Source organism: Cinclus cinclus, chromosome 1 (assembly GCF_963662255.1).
Source record: "Cinclus cinclus chromosome 1, bCinCin1.1, whole genome shotgun sequence".
Classification (NCBI taxonomy): Eukaryota; Metazoa; Chordata; class Aves; order Passeriformes; family Cinclidae; genus Cinclus; species Cinclus cinclus.
The window spans coordinates 25,403,672-25,426,511 of record NC_085046.1 but is presented as its reverse complement, the minus strand read 5'-3'; the positions used below and the strand labels follow the sequence as shown (position 1 = coordinate 25,426,511).

Genomic DNA, 22,840 nt, shown 5'->3' with positions numbered 1-22,840 from the left:
CATGGTGTCTCCTGCAGTGCTTAAGAATATTTCACAAAAATTCCAATTCAGGCAAAATTCCTGCTCTGAGATCATGTTGCAGTATCTCCTGGAACTTCACCAGGAAGTTTCACAGGTACTGACAGTAGAGAGGTTAGGCTCAGAAATCTGAGATTTGGCTCCATTCAGCTCCAAATGGAAGTGCATGTGCTTCACACTTGCAGGAAGCATTCAGGTTGTTTGCATTCCCTTGTTTGGGTTCCTGCAATCTGTTCCCTTTGCCTCTCCAGTACTAACCACACTGTCTGTATGCAGCACCATGCTAGATACGTTTCCAACATCATGACTCCCCTCTCTAGCCCCTTTTCTTTCTTACTTGGATTAGTGCCAAAGTTCAGTTTCAGCTCGTTACTTCCCTAGCTGCTTTTTCCATTACTGTTTTCTCAGTCAGTCAGCTTCATACCTTGGTGAAGCCTGTTGATGGGTTTATTCTGTGCCTCTACCTGCTGAAGTCCATTCCCCAGCAGCACCATCCATCTCACCAGCTTCATTGTGGTCTCATCCAGATCCTGCTGCAGTGCCTCCATTCCCATGTTAACCATGAGCTAAAGAACAGTCCTCTCTGAAAGCAGCAGAGGGGAAACTGGGTGCTTGTTGTTTCTGGGTATCTGTCTTGGCTGTTAAAATGGGTGTGGAAGGAGTATGCTCAGGTACTGGTGGGAAGTGATGTGATACCATCTGGCCAGCTCAAAGTATAGTGGGAAACTTGAGTATCCAAGCTGGAGATAGTAACTTGTAAAATCTAAAGTTCTCATGCATACAGATCATATTCTATCCTCAGGAACTGTGGCGTCCCTCATAGAAAAACCATCTGGTCATTAAATTTCACATCTCTGGCTCAAGATGTGATGTAACTAGTGTTTTAAAATAATAGATCAACAGGATATAGGGGGAAAGAAAGGTAAACAGTAATTGAATTCTGTTGTGGCTAAAACTTGGAGGAAAAAACTTGACTGATGGTGATGCCTAGCATGGACAATTTTGGAGTGCCTCATCAGAAGTCACTGATTTTATACCTGATAAATTTGCTTTTGCTTGAAAAACTTGCTAACATAGAAGGATTGGCATCACTGATGGCAGCACTTAAATCCATTTGTAGTGGTTTCTCACGGGAATTGTGTGTAACACAAGGAAGGCATTTGGCTCACATATTGAAAAATTTTCTTTTGTAATATGGTGAACAAGATGCTCCAGCATAGGAATTTTCAGAGGGAAAAGAAACAGGATTGGTAGTGTTTAACTTAAAAATTACAGGTACTTGTATTAACTGGTAATTTCTTATTTAGGTGTCTGAAGAAAACAAGAATCATGGAAGGTCATAAATAGTAAGTATCTGGATTTTGGTATTTTTATTCTGAAGAGCTAATAGTGTTTGGTATGTTGATTTGTTCAGTTGGTTTATCAGTCTCATAAATTAGGAATCTGTATTAATCCCAGCATTTTTTTCTAATCTTTTTGTGACCTTATATTAGTAGCTGATTTTTAGTCCTGGCACCTTTCCTCCCAGAGTAACTGATAACTTCAGATGGGGTGGCTCTCAAGTCTGGTTAACATGGGAGGAATTGCAGTGTTTTCTTCACTTGACTACTGAAATGAGATCTCAGTTATTTTCACAGCTGTAGCAGGAGTCAAAGCACACAACTAGCCAGGCAGCTAAGGTCTTTATAATACTTTGTGAGAAGTTTGATGTGTGTTTTCAATTATTATTAAAGTAATACTATTTTTATTAAACTCTCATATTATGTTTTCTTATAATGCAGGAGGATTATTTTATTCATTAAAGGTTGTAAATTTTATACTTTAAAGGTGCAGGATGTATCAGAATATGATCTTCACCCAACTTGATAGGCTGTCTGTTGTCTGTGTGTGTAATGTAAAATGTGGTATGTTTCGTACATGCTTTTTATTTCCTGCTGTAGCACCAGAATATCTTTAATTTTAATTGATAAATTAAACTCTTGGAACTAATATTTGTGTAGAATTTAATGGGCAGACATCTTTGCTTTTCAAGTTTGGTGAAGAAGCCATGAAGTGCTCTGTATAAGTGTTTTTTAAAATTATGTCCCTGCTCACTTCCAGTTTAATTTCTTACCATCTCTTTGGTGATTAAGGCACTGTCACCTAACTCACTGAATAAAAGTAACTAAAGCAAGCAATATAACCCTGTGAAAAAAATTTTCAGGTTGAACTGTGTCACTAGTAACTGTAGGGTGGGTGTGCTACCCTTCTGGGGAACACGTGTACCAACGGCTTGTTTTTTCAGAAAGGCTGCATTACTTCACAGCAAATATGTAGATATAGATACATGTAATCAGAGGATCATAGGATGGTTGGAAGGGATCTTACAGATGATCTGGTTCTAAGGGACACATGTCTCAGTACATGACTTGATGTGTATGTTGGGTCTGAAGACCTCTTGGTGTAACATCTCTGAGCAGTCTGTGTGTTGTGAACAGAACTAGGGTCAATATCTCACTAATGAACCACAGTCACATCACCGGTGGAAGGTACCTTATCAAAATAAACTCAACCTATTTAAGTTTCATGGAGTATTCAATGTAGCAATTTTAGCAACCACAGGGTTCTAGAAAGCTGAAAGAGTACCACAGCTTTTTATATATGCACGTAGGGGAAAATGCATGTACTTTTGCACAAATTAATAATGGAATGACACTTCCTGAAAGACACCAAGATTTCATTGTAAGGTTATATTTTCTATTAAGCTGTCTGAGTATGGCGTAAATGTTGTGGAATATATATATTGCACTTTTTATTGTCTGCTACAGGAATGCAGAATTATTTGTCAGTGAAAACTAATTCTCGAAAGAGAAGGTTACTGTTATGCACCCACAGTTGTCATGTAGTCAGTTAAATAAAGAGAAATGTGAGAGATCAGTCTTTCACATAGCATGCTCAAAAGAGTGTTTTTCTAATTCTTTTCTTATTCAATTACAAAAAAGGACGGCAAGAAGCAGTCTAATTCCATTCATAAAATGAGCTATGTCAAATCCCAACAGTGCTGAAATAGCATGAAAATTGCTACCTGCTTAAACAACTCTGCTAGTTCACTTGAAAATCTCCTATTAATTATACAAAACAAAAAGTTAATTCCATGGGCTATAAATCATTTCATAATGCATTGGGAAGAATTCTTTGAAGCTGTTTATTAGGCAGTCCTGCATGGTTAAGATATTCAAGTTGAAATCAGTGTATTATTTTTCAGAGTAGGATGGGAAATACAGTAATTTAGTTGCTTTGTTATTAATGCAAAATGAGGAACTGCATGTTAGAATATATGTGTCAGGATGCAAATGCAATGTTCTTAATTGAGATGTATTAATTGTTTTAGACTTATTTTTAAAGCATCCAATTGAAATTTTAAATTGTTTGTTAATATTCTAGCAACTATCCAAGAGAATTTTATGATCAATATGCTCAAAGCCAAGAAAAATCTGTGGTCAATAAAATGCAGCAGAAATATTGGAAAACAAAACAAACCCTTATAAAAGTTACAGGAAAAAAGGAAGATGAACATGTTGTGGCTTCAGATGCAGATCTGGATGCAAAACTAGAGGTTTGTAATGTTTACATAATGTGTGTTCTCTGTTTGTTAATTTTTAAAGTGTTATAATTTCCACCAAGCCTTTAGTATGTCTTCACACAGGATATAACAACATACATACATTTTTATAATTTTTGTGTAATATCTCTTCCAAATTCTGATGAAAGCATCTATGTAAATTCAGGGAATATAGGGGAATTTTGTAACACAAAGCCCCATGTCCCTCTAACTTTATTTGGAACTTAATATATCTCAGATTTATTTTCATGTTTTAGGAACAGATTTTCTCCTTTTATTAGGGGGAGTCAGGCGGTCATCCTTATCCTTTGCCTATGTCAGTGTAAGGTGATTTGTTTTGGGTTTTTTTCCTGGTAGTATTTGAGTGTACAAATTACATTTTTTATACAAGCATAAAATACCACGTATACCAGAAATACATGCAATATGCCCAGGAGCAAGGTGCATATTGCAGTCTACTCTGTGGGTTTCAAGCAGATTAATGGGTTCTGACATGGCAAAAGAAGCTTCTGAAAGTCTATAAAATAAAACCAAGAGAAGGAATCCTGCTGTGTGACAAAGAGAGTCCTACTGATAGTATCCTCAACCCCACTGAGGGGAAAGAAAAAGTTAAAGTTCTACAAAATGAAGATGTAGAATGTCTTTGAGACTAAGCAAAACACTGAGGATATACTAGTGTAATAATGCAGTTAATGTCCATGTAAGTTTTGTTTGTGTTGTTTTCTTATGTGAGGGTAAATGTTTTGCTTTACTGGCTTTCCTGCAGTTTCTTAAAAAAATACTTACTTAGGATTCTCAGTTTATTTAGATTTTAGCTGAAATACAGGAGGTAGTAGTACAACAAACACAAGAACAGCAATAACTTATCACCTGGTGGTTCTGCCTATGGAGTCTTCACAATGGGTTGTAAATCAAGAGTATTGATGTAAAACAAGCTGGAAGTATGCAAGAATATTTTATGAATACATATCTGAGTTTTTACCATGTCTGCTATGTTGGAGACTTATCAGGAAGGATGCTTTGTTAGTTCAGGTGGGATTGGAAATAGGGAAACTTGTGTTCCCACAAGTGAAATAAGCATGTTTTGGACAAGTTCTCACCTGCAAGTCATACTCCCAGTTGAAAAGACAAGACCTGTGTAAATTTGTAGTGAAGCAGCATTGAAAGAAGGCACTAAGTGTGCCAGTTTTGTGCCATTTTACTTCTAGCTGTGTAATGCGTCATATGGTAGAGTTTAGGTTTAAGTTGCAGGCTGAAGGTTTTAGATGGACAGACAGAGTAGTAATTCCTAGAAACAATCTCCAAATACATTAATGACTGACATTTTTTCTACCTCTACTTCCTTTGGGAGCTGCTGCTTTAGAAATTTTCTTATGCATTTTATGAAATAAAAACTTAAAGTTAAAATCAGCAACTTTCTGTGGTGCCCATACCTATGCAAGTTTGTTCCACTAGGCTTCACAGTATCCGTGACAAATTCAGTATGCATTTTCCCACATGTGAGAAAGATTGATTGATTGATAGATATTTTGATAAGTGTGCTCAACCACAAGGTTTTTAGAGACAGATTTGTAACTCTTCATACCTATACAAAAATAGCACCTTAAAAAATAAAAACAACACAAATAGTTTAATTTTTAACTGTTTATTATGTTGTTAGAGTTATTTTTTCTTTATTTTCCTTCTGTAAAGTTATGATTGGTCAGTCTTTAGTTTCAGTGGATAACTTAATTGAAGGAAGAGCACAATAGATGAGAGAAATAGCAGAAATGTTGCTCATTGTTCAAGAAGAAAAGAATGTTCTCTAATAATTTCTGCAAAGACTTTTCTTGTATTTTATTCCTGAGTGTTTCTTGCATGCACTTGACAAATTTTTGTGTGTTTTGTTTCAATATCAGCTGTTCCATTCTATTCAGAGAACATGTATGGAGTTGCTGAAAGCAATTGAGCTGTATCAAAAAAGGATTTGTTGTAAGTATGATCAAACACAGTAGTTAAAATAAGAAGGTCTGCATTACGGATTCATTGAACAAGTGAAAAGGTAAAAGTGAAAGTGGGGAACTACTAGTTTCATCCTATTCAACAGTAAAGAAAATGTTCCTTGCAGACAGCTGAATGCAGATTTGCTTATTTGTTTGAAGATTTCCCATCTCTGAAGTTTTATATATTGATACAGTGCAGTGATAGCAATAATGACTTGAGAAAGTTTTTTTAAATTTTTTTCTTGTGACTTGGTTGGCTTATTTGAATTCAGAAGCATCTTGTCTAGGAATCATAACTCCATTCTAAACTGTTTTAATGCTTCAGGGTTTTTGTAAAATCAGGATTTCTGATGAAGAACTTTTGGCTTATTACAATTTTATAACTAAGTAATCTATGCTAGTATGATGAATTTGATAAAGCTGACTTGATTATAAAAACAGTACTAATAATTACTAATAGTAATTGGTGACAATCATTAGTGAGAGATGGCCACCTAATTTGGGAAGTTTCAAACAGCAAGTTGTATTAAATGTCCTCTAAAGGTTCTCTGCAGTCCCTGTTGTTTAATTTCTGGCCTGAAAGAGAGACTCCAGCTATGAAATCATCTTCCAATTTACTGCCTTTTGTTAAATGTTACCCATGTTTTCTCAAGCCTTTCATTTTGATTTATCCCAAGAAAGTCAGATAATGTTTCAGAATCAGGAGGTAAAATTGAAATGCAGAATAGTAGTGTATCAAGTTAAAGAAGTGGCAGGTGAAATCTGATGGAAAGATTTGCATGAGATGCAGATGTGCATCTTCTACCAAAGAGTGCTGAGTCTGCGTTGGAGTTGACTGTTGCCATTTTGGAAAATGGCAAGAGGACTTCAAGAGATCTTTCATTGTTTTAGAACATTCTCCCTCTTGACAGTTGATTGACATTGGTGCTCTAGGACATCACCACTTTAACAGGCAAAGAGATGAGGGGATAATGAAATGTTTTTGTAAGGTTCTTGGAGGTCTGTGGTCCCAGTTTAGAAGCAGTCAACAAATACAGTGTAAAACCACTTCATCTAAAAAATGGTCTACCTCTACTTTGAGGTAGATGTGTTTCAGATAGTTGAAATACAATGTTTGAATTACAGAATGTTAAAGTTGTCAAGTAATCTTGCCAAGTAATTTGAAAGTAAATGTTCTTTAAAATGAAGTATTGGATTTTTCACGTGAAATTTTGTCGTTGAGCATGAAACATGGTGAGCAAGAGAAAAGCCAAGTGAATGAATTTTGGTTAGTAGAACTTGGACTTAGTTTCCATAAAAGTATGCTCTCAGCTGAGACAGTCCAAGTGGTAAAAAAGGACTGAAAACCAACCTATTAAACCAGACAGAACCCAAAAAAACCCAACATTGAAAGTTACTGCAATCAAGATGGCCCATTTTGTAATATAACTAAGCTTTTTCTTTTTAAGAAAGAAATAGCACATTTTTCCTGTTGTCTTTGGGTGCTGATGGAATTTTGTGATTCTTGTTAAGTATATCAGCAAGTGTCTCAAATGAATCAGGTCTTCTGTTTAGTAAATGCAGGAATTATGTGAAATTATTTATTTTTCTTTGCTGCTTGGACCTAAAGTGACTTAAACTGATATTAGGCCAGTTTTAAAGCTGTTAGGAGCCAATTAAATAACATATTTGACAACTCATTTATTTTTTGTTAGTTCTGTCTCAGGAAGAAAATGAATTGGGAAAATTTCTTCGATCACAGGGTTCTCAGGATAAAACAAGAGCAGGAAAAATGATGCAAGCTACAGGAAAGGCCCTCTGCTTTTCTTCTCAGCAAAGGTATGAGTCAACATTGCTGTGTGGTGAATCAGCTACCATTATCACAAGTACAATGTAAATCAATGTCATAATTCATTTGGCCGTTTGAAATGTTTGAGGAACCAATTGATAGGAAAATTATTGACAAAATCTGCTGTAGTATTGGCAGTATTAGTGGCTTCTTGAATTTTGCCTGATGCTGCCTTTTGTCTTATGGACCTGCTATCTCTGTATCTTCGGATCCCCTTCCTGTGCCTGTTCAGCTCAGTAGTTCTAAAGCTGTACTGAAGCATCTCCATGGCCTTTCCAGCAGTAGGGTTGTAAAGGAGCTGGTGTCAAGTCCCTCTCCTATTTGGTGGCAGTTCTCACTCTGCAGAGAAATGCTACAGAAGGCTCACTATGGAGGTGTCTAGATCCTGTGAGGGAGGAAATGAGTAAGGGAATATTTTTTTCTGGGCCATTGAGTCTCATACCTCGACTAGACAGAGGAGAAAGGAGGAGTCTGAATGCCAGCTTCTGCTTGAACTTCCCTGAGAGAAGATCCTAGATCCCTACAAAGCTCGCATAGGTTGTGTGGACAAGTGTGTAGGGGCAAGTAAAAGGTAAGGAATCCAGATGGACGCACAAGCACACTAACCCCTGCTGTTAACCAGAGTCCTTGATGTCTCACTGACCCAGTGTTTGCTCTAGAAATTTCAAAGTAACATTGCCTGGTGGCATTATAAGTATTGTGATGCTCTTTTTCATACCATTAGAACTATGAAAGTATGAAATTCACCATCGCTCACAAAGGAAAACTCCATACCATTATGTTTTACAGGATCTTGGGAGGGCTTTTAACTACTGTAATACTTTCTGTCTCTATCTTAACAGTGCAGTTGTTTGGCTCAAAATAAAGCATAGCATACAGAGCACTGAGAATTTAATATGTTTACCTTGGGCTGGAGTTTGGTTGTTAGCACCTCCAGTAACAGTCATGATTGGGATCTTTAAGACACATGAAAGGCATCTTTGAGAAAAAAGTGCTGATGGCTTGGTTCTTTATGAAGCTTAACTGTTAATAGAAATCTCAGTGCATATCTACATAAACTAAACTTGTGGATAGCCGGGTAAGGATTTGTGGAATGAGAAAACGTAGTAGAAAGAAAACAAGTCACAATAAATTCACATATTCTTATAGTTCTTGCTCAGTACATTTTTAAGGTATCCTTTAAAATAAATTCACATAAAAACAAAACTATTTGTCTGTCTTCTTTTGAGCTATCCTCGAACTCTTCTTGAAGTTGGGACAGTTTTTTATTTATGTTTCATGCTCACAGCTAACTCAGTAGCTGGGGATCAAGATGACATTTCTTGGGCTACTGAAGCCAAAATTGGAAATTCTCATATGCCAAGGGACTTCCTAGCATATAAAACTATCTCTCTGCTGGTGGGCAACTGATTGAAGCCATTCCAGTGAGGTGCTGCTGGAAGCCAAGAGGAAAGCAGAAGCTGCAGGAGGAAGCAAAGCAAGAGGAGTAATCCTGTCTAGTGTTGAGATCCCATTAGGGGCTGAATGGTGGCATAGGGAGTGTCCCCTACTGCCTTTTCAAAGTGTGTTTGCCCAAAGAAACATTTAGACAAATGTCTAAATCTTCCAGAAGGCAAATGTCCTTCAAAAGAATTGTTCCAATTACTTAAAACAAACAAAAAACCAAACAAAAAAACCACCAAAGAAAAAACTCAGATAATTCTCTACCTGGCAGATGACTTATTTATTTCCATTTACATTTGAAGACTGAAAGGCTAAGGGAAGTGCTTTTTGTGATGTTTAGCATGACATTCCTGATACATCTGTGATACTTTTCCAGTAATAAGTTAACCTTGGGTGTACTTTTATAGTTGTTAAATGAAACTTGTGAGGAGGAATGGTAATTAATAACATACAAATGGCTTGTCAAACTAAAGTACATAGGCACAGTGGAAGAAATTTCTTTTTTGCTCATGTGTAATTGCAAAGTTGCTATTTGAACAAAAGGGTTGCAAACACAATACTAATTCGAAATTATTCTGTTTCGTGTGTACCTCCAGCCAGGTGGAACATATACAAGCACTTGAGTGAACTGTGTGGGCTGAATATGTTTATTTTGAGTGCTAGTAAACTGTCAGGAGTTGTGTTAATCCTTTGTAGAACAACATATTTAACATGTTCCTTTCTTTCCTTCATGCCTTCTAGATTAGCACTCCGTACTCCTCTTAGTAGATTGTATCAAGAAGTGGAGACTTTCAGATACAGGGCCATCTCAGACACGTGGCTGACAGTGAACAGAATGGAGCAGTATCGGACTGAATACAGAGGCGCTCTACTCTGGATGAAAGATGTGTCTCAGGAGCTGGATCCAGATCTTTATAAGCAGATGGAAAAGTTCAGGAAGGTATAAAGTTTCCTCTAGCTTCCTAGAATGTTGGATTATCTGTGGTTATTAATAGTATATATACACTATATATACAGCAATCACGGGATGGGGCTGCAGGTACGATGGTCTTAGAGCTTTTATTTCATCGGCGTCATCATCTTCAGCATTCTTGCATTCTTCCATTCTGAGATTTGCTTTCAAACAGCTTTTGAGAGTTTTCTACCTTTTCTATTTCCCACACTAGAAGGGATTGCCTAATGAATGACAATGAAGCATGGTTTTGGTTCTTCTGAGGAGGGCATAATTGAGAAGCAGTAAGGATGCCATTTATCCTAGCTAATCTCTTTGTGGTCTGTAAGGGAAGGCATTTTTTAGTAGTTTATTCAACTTCAGCATACGTCTTTATAATTTAAATAATATATATTTTTGAAAAAGGTTATCTGATTTTGAATACTTAGCAGTGATGCTTGAATGAGTAATAGAAGAAGATAACGTCTGCTGTCAGTGGGGGAAGGGAATATTGATTTTTGCTACTAAAAATAACAGAAGAGTGCTCCACTGTCTGCTGCTAGATTTTGAGGGCAGTTAAAGACCGACATTTTCAACATTTGCTATTGTTGGGTTTTGGGGAGGAGTTGCAAATCTGGAACTTATTTTTAGGTTCTTTATGCAGTTGAGCTTGATTCTTTGGCAACTGCTGAACACTAAAACTGCTAAGGAGGCACTCCATAAATAGTCTTCATTCAGTGTCACTCAAGTTTGCTGAACTCCTCCCCTCCCAAAAGACTTGCAAAATCACAAGTCCTAGGTGGTAGGCTGCAATTTTATTAGCAGGTGAGAGTATAGAATTTATTTAGGCTGATCTTGTCACAGTTCAGGAATGCACATGAGACCTTCACATCTTCTAGTGCCCTAGAGCTGAGTTTGTTAAAAGTCTATAATGTTCACAGTTGGCTGTTTACAGATGCTGGCTATCAGAAAGACTTAGGATCTTAGGTATAACCAAGCGACTCATGCTTTGAATAAAGGCAGTAAAAAAATTCAAGGAAATTGTGTCATAATTGAAAGCAGAGGTCTAATAACAGAAATTGTATTAAAGTGTACATGTATATATGTATATGGCTTAGAGATAGGTAATGTATAAAAAAGAAAACCCTGTTAACTGATGGCCTAAGCAGTCTGTAACTGAAAATGAAGATGAAAGGTATATAATTGGAGATTCTAAAAGCTTGAATAAACCATCCTAACAGGAAAGGACTAGCATGCATCTAACTATGCCATTTTTTGTAAACCAAAGTGGTGACAATAGCAATTAAGAAAGGGATGGGACAATTAGTACCCCAGTTAGTCATCTAATCTTTATTTAATGCTTCAGTACAGGGTATTCCTGTAAGCCTTGTGGTACCAGACATGTATTTTATTATGCCCCATGGGAAATGTTTGTAATGGAAAGTTCTTGCAGGTAAAATAATTGGTATGGTCTTGGCCTCAGCTGATTGCTTAGTGTAATGTTTGATTTATTAGGAAAACACTTGGAAATAGAATGTTAGAATGAATAAAGCAATACTGGTAATGGTCACAGAAAACTGATTTAGAACTTTCTTGCAAAACAAATGCTGTGGAAAGCATAAATTATATGAATGGCAAAGTAATTAATATATATGGTATGTGCAGTGAGCTGCTGTAGATAAAAACTTAGATGTGAAATTTCAGACTTTGGTTGTTGTGCTTCAAGGTCAGCAAAAAAATATTTTTAAAGTTCTTACAAAACTTAGTAGCAAAAATGTGGAAATACTAAGTATTTTTAAGTATTTCTAGGTCTGAAATAAATTACATTCTGACATAAAATAAAAGTAGATTCTCAGATTCTGTAGCATGATCTCAAATAGTTAAAAAAAGACCAAAGTTGAAAATCTTTTGAACATTTCTCTGACTGGCTGTCAACTGAAAACCTTTCTGTTCACATTGTAATGCAGAGAACAAAAAAGCTCTACATTTTGTAACCAACAAAGTAAAGAAATGCCCCTGGTATCTGCTTCCCCACATATCCCATCTGTGCAACAGGCATATCAAACTAGTCTTTGAAGATTTAATACTTGCAGAAAGTTAACTTTTTTTAATTGGGGAAAAAAATGCTGAAATAAAATCCTCAAGCATAATGTTCCTAGGTAGCTGTTGCTGAGCAAGGTCTAAGTTTGTTTTTAGGGGTTTACAGAAGATAATGGTGGATACAGTAGTCCTAAATAATTAAAGTAGAGGAGTTTTTGTTCTTTTTTTTCTATTTTTGCTTGCAGATCTTAATTGTGCCATAGTGTGGCAGTGTAATGCTGAAGTTCTAGGGGTTATTTTGGATCTGTAACAATTTAAGAAGTCATGCTAGTTTTGTGTTGCAAAAGATGTTATAATTACTTGTGTAATGTTTTTGGTTCTTAAATATACCATTGCCAGATATAAGCACTTTGAGCTGGAGTTGCATATTGAGTGATATACCACCAAGTAGTTCACAAAGCTGATCCTGTCTGAGCTCTTGAGAGTTTTCTTCAGACTTCTGGTTGTAAAAATCCCAAGTATTCAGTAAACTTTTTTAATTTCCAGTAAACAGTGCTGGTTTAATGATCTTTAATGCACCTAATGCATCAGCAGTATTTATATCATGTAGTTAAAGGACTGTTTTTCAAGTATGTAGCCTTTTACAGTGTAATCCTTAATGTATCATTATGTATACAGATATGGTACTTGTTTTCAGAGACCAAAGCTAAATCAATCCAGATGGGTTTTTCATACCTTCCTTCAGAATAGCTCAGGCTAAAAGATCAATAGTTGAGTCAGTATTTTCAGAGCTGATAAAATCTGAGTTAAAACACTGACATTTTTGTAGCTCTCTTTCAAAACAATGAGGTACTTGAAAGAATTTTCTAATGCTGTTCTTAAGGCGTCAGTCTAAGTATGCAAGACCCAGCAACACTACCCCCTTTGAGTGTCTCAAAACACTGCAGAGCAGCCTTTTTACATTGTTGTTTGAAGATATCTATGTAATTGTAGCTACTTGAGTCAAACTAAGGAAATAGGTATTTACTTTTCCCTGCAGAGTTCTATAAATGCTGTGCAACTTTTTTTTTCTATCAGCAGCTTTTATGAACAGTCCAGTGCTGTTCTGGTTATAGAGGTTTGCCATCCCAAGTTCAGAGTTTGAAGTCTTCCTTGAGAGTATTTAAAAACTGTTGTGATATATATAAGAATTTAAATGAGCTAATATCCTTTTACCAAATTCTCCACACTGACCAGGTTTTTAAAGTTTTTTAATCTGGTCTCTTTTTATCTGTCTGGATACTGTACACTATAACATGAACTGTGCTGTGATGTAAAAATACACACCAAATGGCCCAAGTGCTGGTGTCCTTCTTCCAGTTCTGAAAAGGTTAAGTTTTTCCATGCATTTTCTGAGCAGGAATGGGACAGTGTGTAGTGGTAAATTATGACACCAGGCAACAGCCTTCCATGTGCAGCCTACAGGAACACAGGAGGATGTGCTGTTCAGTTTTACTTGGCTGTGCAATTGGCTTGGCCGTTTTACTTGGCTCAGATGCATGTACAATTATTGAATTGTACATAGACTGTCTCATCAAACCTGTACATTTCAGTGTCTTCCCTAAGAAGTAAAAAGTGAGAGATGTAAAAAATTCTCATGCTGACTTTAGGCTATGAGAAAATTGCATCTGTGGCATGATAGGTTGTTTATCATGCTGCATTGATAAAGCAGATTAATCCTTTCTGTATTTGTTTTTTGCTTCCATCATTCTTGTACTCTTCTGTCTTCCCTTCATTCTGAGGGTTGAATCAAAGCTGGAGTATCTTTGTAAATACCCAGTGGCCATGCTGGGCTCCCTGAGACAAGCTGCACTGCACCTTAGTGCCCAGCTCTTGGTTTGCATGCAGATGTTGAGAACTTGCAAGCTTGCAGCTGAGTTGTTTGGATACAGTTTATCTCCAGTTCTTGTTGTAGCCCTTTATATGCTTGAAAGGAATGCCTTAAAATGTCATTTTAAAGATAAATCTGTCAGGTGGAAAGTGATAAGAAGGAAAGTTCAACAAGAGGTCCTTATAACAATAGCTTAAACTGCTGTTGTTATAAATGTACCAATACAGGGAGTGGCTGATCTCTGCAAGCTTCCCTTGAATATCTTTTATTTCTTAAAAGTTAAAGCTTCTGTGGGTAGATGGGGAAATAATGAAGATATAAATAAATCTATTGATTAGAAAGTCAGAAGGGAAACACTGATTGTATGTATTCATTGTAAAGGTCTCAGCAAGTATGGCTAAGCTACATCTGCTGCAGCCTGTCAGGAAAGCTCAGGACCTACAACACTGTTCCCCTGCTGTCCCCTTGCCTGTTATCACTGCTAGGCACGAGGGTATTCTGGCTTTGTATGATGGTAAAGGTGCTGTACCATGTCACAGCATCATCTGCTCTTCCCCTATACATTAACATCAGCTGCAAACAGCTCAGCAAACCTAAAGGCACTGTGGACATGTGCTGGGGTATTGTTTTAATTTTTTTTTTTAATTCTCTGCTACTTTTGAAAACCCTCCAAGAGCTGAGAAAATGCAAAAAGCCTAAAAAAGGAGAAAAAACAAATATGAAGCTGATCTTTGAAGTAAGAACAGACTTGGCAGTTGCCATCCTTGGAAACTAAATTTCAGTTTCTGGTAAAAATAAAGTGAGAAGGAAATCTGTAGGCATTTAGAAGCTAGCAAACTGAAGAGCGAGTAAAAACACAGGTTTATAAATAAGATTATGTGTTGGATTTTCTTATATTTTTGCATTTTTTGTCAAATTGTTCTTTTATTGGAAAACAAATTGCAAATCTGTATTGTTGCAGTTCCTTATGAGTGATTGCTGGAAAAGTGCATTTAACTTTCCTAGAAAAATAAGAGCTCTCAGGAGCTGAGAGTTGAAAATATTGGCCGAGGAACGCTAAATGAAGTTTCAGAGAATCATAGAATTTAAAGATGGAAAACAGCTTAAAGATCTACGAAATTCTATTTCTGCCAGGACAAAACCTGTACATCTGTAATATATTTTCCAAGTGTTTTTCTATATCTAATAAAACAACTCATTTGAGGGCGACCCTCTTAGAAGCTTTGTGGTGCTGTTTGTTGGTCTTGTTCTACTTCAATTATTAAAAGCCAACCAAAGAAAATATGTTAATGCTGTTTGCATCTGCAGATGATATTAAGCTGGAAACTCGTTTGCTTTTCCAACAGCAAAGTACACCAGCATCTTAAAGAAAAATGTCTTTGGCCATGGCAGTCACAATGGTGTAAAAAAAAGACTAAGTTGTCATATTAACAAATAGCAGTGTAATGATGGATATTTAGAACCAGCTAGGGTAGTTACTGTTGACCAACCTTGACTTTTAAAAATTAACAAAAACAATTAAAAATATTTAGACAGTAGTTGTCTCTGTTTGATATTAGGTGATACTTTCCCATTAAATTTCGACTTCATTTTAAAGCATGTTTATCTTGAGGTGACAATAATATATGCTTTTGCACATTCAGAGGCCTATGTTGGTGTTTGTGCTCTGGAGGTGTCAGAAAGATCTGAGTTGCTTTACACTGGATATGAGAAGTGTGACACTATAGTATAAAAAAAGAATCATTGCTTTCATAATAACTGCTAGGAATTTGGGACAGTAAAGTCTATCACATTGGTAGATATGATTTTTATCAGTCTTGATTCAGAATTTTCCTTTAAAAAAAGCCCCCACCTATTCTCTTTGGTGATTTGGATTGCTGCTGCTTGCTGGAAGAATAGGTGAAGTTCCAGGAGATTCAGTAATACTCTCTGCAAGGTAGCAGTGTCTCCTCTAAAATTAGTAAGGTGGTGTCAAACTGCACTCTGAGATCCACGTCTCAGTGTAGCAATGTGGTAGCAGAGATAGAGATAACAGCCCGCTCTTACAATGTGGTGATAAGCAACACCTACACACATCACTTCTTGTGACATGCCTCTGCCATCAGGAGTAGGTTTGGTTTCATTCTGGTAGGGAATAGCAGTTAGAGCGTGGGTTTTGAAGTCAGTTTTTTTAATATGAAAGTATATGGCATTGGGAATGCTAAATTTAGGGATTTACCTAAAAATTAGGGTAGTGACAAACAAAGCACATTAAAAAGTGCTTTTCAATCAAAATTGTAGTTGTTGCTTTGTGATTATTGCCTCTCCCTGCTAAAGCAAATGGAGTTCCAGTGCTGACCATGTTTTCTTTGAGGAGTTTCTGCTATAATGTTCTTTCCAGCTTCTCCAATATCATATTTAGTAACATTAAGTGGAGAAACCAAAACATTACTAGCTCTCACATACAAAATGCTCAGGCATTTTAAGGCGCTAAGGAATGATGTATGTCTTTTGAAAACATAACCTTTAGGAGAAATGTTCTTCACAGTAAAAGCATTTTATAGTCTTATAACTTTAATTTACCGTTTCAAGTACCATTTGTAAGACTCAGAGTACATAATGATACAAAATCAATTATTTTCTGAAGCCATTTGGTGTATATTAAATATCATTGATGATTGTTACTGAGTTAAAAGCAAAGCAATAATATGTGATGGAGATGCCCTTTTAAAAACATAATAAGAGTATGCCACTTAAAAATAGAAACAGACTTCTTGGAACAGATTACATCATCTTTAGAGGTATCGCTTGTAGAATGTGGTTGCTTCCAGAGATTAATGCTTGCCCTTGAGAAGTGGTTCATCATCTGTTCAGTTATTTTTAAGAAAGAACAGTTTGAGGTGAGACTCTGAAAAATGGCTTTAAAGTAGAATAAAATTAAGTGCTAGACTACAGCTACAATATAGTTTTTTAACAACTTTGTTTCATGTAACCTTGCTGAAATCAAAAAGGATAGATTTGGGTTACTTCTACATTTTCAGAGTTGTATTTATTTTGAGAAAAGGTAGGCAGATGCAGCAGACACATCATAAAAATTTTTGTTCACCTAAATAGCAGAATATAAAATGTTTCAGAGTACAGCAAATATTCTAAAAAAAAAAAAAAAAAAATCAGTGATTTAAATCAATGATCTTAGCTTTTATGTAACAATTGGTTTTGGTCCCAGTATTAAAAAGACTCTCTCAAGCATGTTGTAATAAAAATTAGGCTCCAGCAATTTTCTGATGTCTAGTAATTATAGAAATGTGTAAATATTAAATTTAATATTAGATTAAAAATATATAGGAATAACTGAACACTATTCTCTGAAATATTATTCTGAAAATGGGAAAGAAAAGATGATTGCTTAGACTGTTTCTGTTGCTCACATGAAAGCTCAAACCCTGCAAGCTGGTCTATGTGGGCAAAGCCTGTTACCCATGTGGATCATTTTGTGAATTCAGAACCTAAATGAAGTGTAAAAAATATGACCAGAGTAGGCTGTGAAAAGAGAAAGAGATTTGGAAAATTCCCTCAGCCTTAATAATCTGAAAAGGCTAGAAGGATAGCTAAAGAAATATTTTCAAAAAATAAATGAAATACAGATGTGACTGAACTGAGAGAATTCTGCAGAAGTGAAGAATAAACAGGAAGGGGAATACAGCTGTTGGGGAAAACACTGTTTACACAAGAGAACCAAGTTTTTCTATGGTCACCCCTGCCCAGGAATTCTTATACTTTCCTAAAATGCTTGGGTACATGCATAATGTAGTCCATCTGCTTTTACTTCATAAGGCCTTTGCTGTTCAGTTGTATGTTGCATAGGCTCTGAATGATTAAATAGATCCAATGTTTGATTTTTCTCCTTTACAAAATGAAACCAAATTAGATAGGATTGAAAACACCCCAACAAATAAAAGGTACTGTTCTAACCAAAAAATGGTAAATATACCACCATCTTTGATTCAGGGTTCTGCCTGAACCCTACTTGGACTTCAAATGTTGTTTTGTCTGTAATAGCACACTGGGAAGTCTGAAGAGCACCACAGATTTAGGTCTTTTTTATCAATTTGTACTCCTTCGTTTGAGTTTGTATCTTGACAAAATGTAATTAAATTGTTTTGATGGAAACAAGCCATGCTTATTGATATATTAATTGCCAACCAAGAATAGCAGTAACAATGAATGGGGTTATTTACTACAGACTTTGTATTACAAATGAATCATGATTACTAGTGGGTACCATTTTACATTTTGTGCTGGAAGGTTAAATAGGAAATGAAACACAAAACCTCGACTTACAGGACTTATACTCCTGCATTAGTACTGTAAACAGAGTGGCTTTGCACTCAGGACAGTGAGAGCATCTGGGGACTGAATAGTAAAGGCCATTGGTAATCATGTTGATTTTGTTAAAGGTATTTTTTTTAATGTTGGTGTCACATCTAGCTAGGATTTGCAACGTGTCAGTGCCATTCCCTGGCAGTTTGTACATCTGTTCCTGCTGCTGCCCTTTGCAATGGCTAAGGGGATCATACAGGCCAGCTCACTGTTTTACAGTGAGCTTTCAATGGGGATATTGTTACTGCACCTGAATTTGAGCTTTTCAAGTCCCTTTGCCTAATTCCAGCTTACTCACTCCTCCCATCTGCCTTCTCAGAGGAAACCCACATTCACGTAACAATCTTGCTCAGGCCTTGAATACTTTAATTTGGATGCAAAGAAAAAAAAATAATATTTTTCCCTTTGAGGACACAAACTAAAGGAGTCAAGAGGACATCCAAATTATCTGCACTATTTCAGATAAAATGAACTGTATAATTACTATAAGAATACAGTCATGGGCATAGTAGACATGTTAGTTTTATGCTATATTCTTTATATTGCCACTGGTCTTCAGTGTTCAAAAGCAGTAATTACCTGTCTCAGTTTTCTGCAGGGGCTGACTGTTTAATTGCTCTCCATGTGCCAGCATTCCCCACTGTACCATGTGTGGCAACCATCCTTTGCTCTCAGGTTGTTTAATATGATAAACACAATTAAGTTATGATAAACTCAGTAATTCTCAGCACTTCCAACACTTAGTCCAGGTTATGCATGCTTTAGAGCTGTATGTGATCTTCAAACCTGAAAGATCACATTATTCATTTTTTCCATTTGTCTTGATTGGCCTGCTTCTTGCTACAAATCTTTGCAATAATATTTAGCAACTCATAGACTTGGATTATACTAATAAAACATGACTCTTTATTTTCAGACTGTATATAGTTATTTGCACCTATGCAAAGAACTATTTGGTTTATATCAACTCCCTTATAGTTATTTCAGGAGAGAAGAGTTCAGTAGTTCTACGTTTCTAGGACCATATTTTTCCCCAAAGAGGTTGAGTGTCCGTGCATGAAAATATGCACCTGTTTGCAGATTGGTTGAGTGCATCCAAGCACCCTGTGGTGGTAATGACTTCTGTCTGCAGACTGACAGATGTATGTTCCCTACTGGAACTACATTTGGGCCTCGTAATGCAAAAGTCTATCCCCAAACTCTGAAATAATGCTGTTTAGATGAATATCATACTGTATGCAATTTAAGAATCTGCTGATCATGAATATTTTCTTTGTATGCCCTTCTTCAAGGTCCCTGTTAGTATCAACAAGTGTTTTTTGGTCTTTCTTGCTTTCAGCCTAGTAAAGCACACATTCTGGGCTGGAGCAGGACTGAAACTTGTCACCAGCACAAAGCTGAAGCACATATTTAAAAGGCTTCTTAAAGTAGAAAAAACCCAGATGTTTTAACAGGGCTAGAAGTTATGTATTTATTCCCTTCCTTTCATTTAAATTGTCATTTCATGTTTGTTCCCTTTTCAAAATAATTGGCATATTGTTCCAAGCTGTAAAAATGAACAGAGTGGCTGTGAGGAAGCCATCCATACTAATAGTTTCAGGAGCATGAGGTGTTGTCTGCTCTCTGATGTGCTGAGAGGAGCTAGGAGGTATAAGCTCTGAGAGGTGGAGCTGCTTTCATACACAGTTTATGCCTGTAATGACCCTGTGTGAATGAGCTGGGAGGAGAGGCCATGTGCACTCCAGCTCTCAGTTGTCACATATCTCATGACATTAAAACCCTCTCCTTTGATGCAGTTTGAAGTTAAACATACTGACCATAAGTAATTTGTCTTTATACTGGATAAAATAGGAGAGGCCTCATGCAGCCAGTAGTAGTGTCAGCTGGGATGCTGCTGCTGGCTGTATCCCTTCATATCCCATGAGCCCTTCTTGGGAACACAAGCTACAGCTTTTTGGATCAAAGCTGCTGAGGCCAGCTTCTATGCTGCATGAAGTGTGGATACATTTATTTGGAGTTGATTTATTCCTGCACAGGCAGGAGATAGAGAAGTTGCTTGGCAACATGTAAGGAGTATGGGGATATGTTTTTGAAGAGTAGGGGAAGATTTTTGGAAAGATGAAGACAGGAGTACGTATGACCTGTTTTCTGGGGAAGGTGTATGGCTATGCAGAGATGCTGCTTTTCTGAAAGGTGATGCCTAGATGATGCTGAACTGGTGCAGAACTCTGTGTAAACACTCACTGTGTTTTGAGCTTAGCATCTCTCTATTTAGCTTAAAAATGTATTTTCCCAAACTTAAATTCAAGTAAATCACTCCTAATTTGAAATGAGTCTTGTGTGAACATGCTTAGCATCTGTTTAATTATTTATTTTTTTTTGTTAAAACAGCTTAGCTAACCTGCAGAAAAGTAACATATCTCCATTTCTTGGGCTGTGAGGTCAAAAGCTCTTGAATCTTTTAAAATGGGGTGACTCAGGAATTTTTTTTTTTTGCTTTGCCTGAATTTTTATGTTGTGATGTGATCATAATTTCTATAATGACTCTGAGTGCAGTTCTGAAAAACTGAAGACTGTTGTTACTTTCATCTTCTTAAAGTTAACAGACTTTCCTTCATTTTATGGTAAATAGTGGTTGGAATTACAGAAGCAGTCCATATTATGTGTTTGAGAATCAGTTGCATGCTGTATTTGATAGAATTTTTTTAAGCTGTTGTATTTCCTGTGAATATTTCTTTGAGTATTTTGTTGTAATTCTTTTATTTTAAGCTATTGGATTCACATTCTGGGTCTGCACTGCGTGTTCTGTTTGTGAAAAGCTGTTGTGAGTGTTTAAGCTAAAAACTTTGAGTTTTGGCTGGAGGAACTTTCTGGACTGTGGATGTAATTTTGATCAGGGCTGTGTCCAGCTGCTGGATAAGTGGAAAGGATTCTGTAGAGGCGTTGCTCTCCCCAAATGACACACTGTGTCTGCCTCCACTGGGCCACGCTAGAGGGGTAAAAATCAGGAAGGAGGAAAATACCACCTTAATTCTCGGTAATTCCTTAGGAAAAAACTTAAGAGGTTTTCTGTTGCTATTGGGCTGTACCTTTCAACTTGTGGTGTTTGGGGTTTTTTTTTGCCCTATGAAGGGAGACTAAACTACTTTTTAATAGTAAAGAAAGAAGTATGTTTCTGTTGCTTCAAGGCAGCTGTTCAGAATGTTGTTATTTAGTACAGAGCTCTGTATTGCTTGCCACAAATAGTTTTCATGTCTCAGAGAAATTTAATTTGAATGTAACAAAACTTTGCTGTTGCTAAGAGGTGTTTGGACCCATGTCTTTGTGCTGCTATAGTGCTGACAGTAGGGAAGAAAATATGTCAAATGTGCATCAAAAAACATTGAAACAGGCAAGGAAAAAAACATTCTCTTGAGACATCTAAAACTGGAACATCTTGTTGATTGAATAGCAGAATAACTTCTCATGTGAATTTAGAGTACATGTAGTTGATGGGCCTGTTCTGATGAAATGCCTAATCCAGAAGCAGGGCTGTTTCAACAATATTTATTTTTAGCAAACTACCCTCTAAAAAATAGAGGGGAAAATTAGTTAGATATACATTTTCCCACATGTTTCATGTAGACAATAGCACTGGTTAGTATCCAGCCCCCACCTAAATACCATGAGTAAATATTTCACTTGGCAGACAACCCTCTAGGACTTGAAAAAAGAGAGATTTGTGGTGGGTAATGAAAGATAAGCTAGGCCTGTCCAGGTAAATCCTGTAGATTTTGGCAATTGATTTCCAAAATTCAAACTCAAGTCTTAATGTATATGTAAACTTTTTACAAGGGGATGCAAATTTTTTTGAAAGGACTGAGATCTGATCTTCTTTCCATACTACAGTTGTAATTGTAGAAATGTTGGAGCACCTCAAAATTGCCTCCATCCCTTCTCCAAGTGAATCTGTGTGAATGTAAAGCTTACATACTGTCATACAGTTATAATACATGAAGCATTTCCATGCGATTTCTGTTACTTAAGCATGTTTGGGCATAGGCAGTGCTTGAATGCACTCTGGCACCTCTAACCAGTTATAAAATTATATAAGTCATTATTTTGAATTCTTGTAGTGGAAAATCTGCAGTTACATAGGTGTTACATTGGAAAAGCTCATTTGAAGTATCTGTGCTACCTTAGACCACAGAACAGAGAGTTCTTCTGGCAGAAGAAGATGCTGCTCTGGTCTGAATCCAGCAGAGCAAACTCTCAAACTCCTCTTACCTGAAGGTTGCTTTATTCTTCAGACAAAAATCTCCTGTCTGTGCATCATCTTTATTCATTTGTGTCCAATGGTAGCAACTAGGGAGTTGCCTAGAGCAAATACGCAGAGGTGTTTTCTTTTAGTACTGTGATCAGTGGAGACATCACAGGACATGGGGGTTTTTTTCCCTGTAGAATTTTCCAGTTGTTTTTTGTACCAGTATCAGTTCTGGCCATCCCCAGTGCATGGCTGTGTTAAAAGGCCTGCCCTGCAGACACAGATGTTGTGTGAAGGTCCTCTCATCTCTTGTTGTATTCAAATGGCTTGGTCAGTATAATGCCCTCTGGTTCCTGTGTTGGCTGAAGTCTCATCTTTTAAAAGTTTTCTATCATACCACAGATAGCCTTCCATCATACTCCTCCTCATTATTTCTTTTTTCCCTAGCCTGGCAAACGCTCATCTATCATTCTTTTTACAGAAACTAATTTACGTATTTGATCAGATATTTTGTTATTGCCTGCC

At 36.6% G+C, this 22,840-nt stretch overlaps 1 protein-coding gene across 1 annotated transcript in view; it reads left to right on the top strand.

The window, feature by feature from the left end:
* Positions 1–1,347: 1,347 nt before the first annotated feature.
* Positions 1,348–22,840, top strand: part of ICA1 (islet cell autoantigen 1) — a 54,086-nt gene continuing 32,593 nt past the window's right edge. Inside the window, exons 1-5 of the mRNA XM_062495218.1 lie at positions 1,348–1,364; positions 3,442–3,613; positions 5,518–5,590; positions 7,296–7,419; positions 9,614–9,812. Of these exons, the coding sequence (XP_062351202.1) occupies positions 1,348–1,364; positions 3,442–3,613; positions 5,518–5,590; positions 7,296–7,419; positions 9,614–9,812 (585 nt within the window). The remainder of the gene's footprint in view (positions 1,365–3,441; positions 3,614–5,517; positions 5,591–7,295; positions 7,420–9,613; positions 9,813–22,840) is intronic.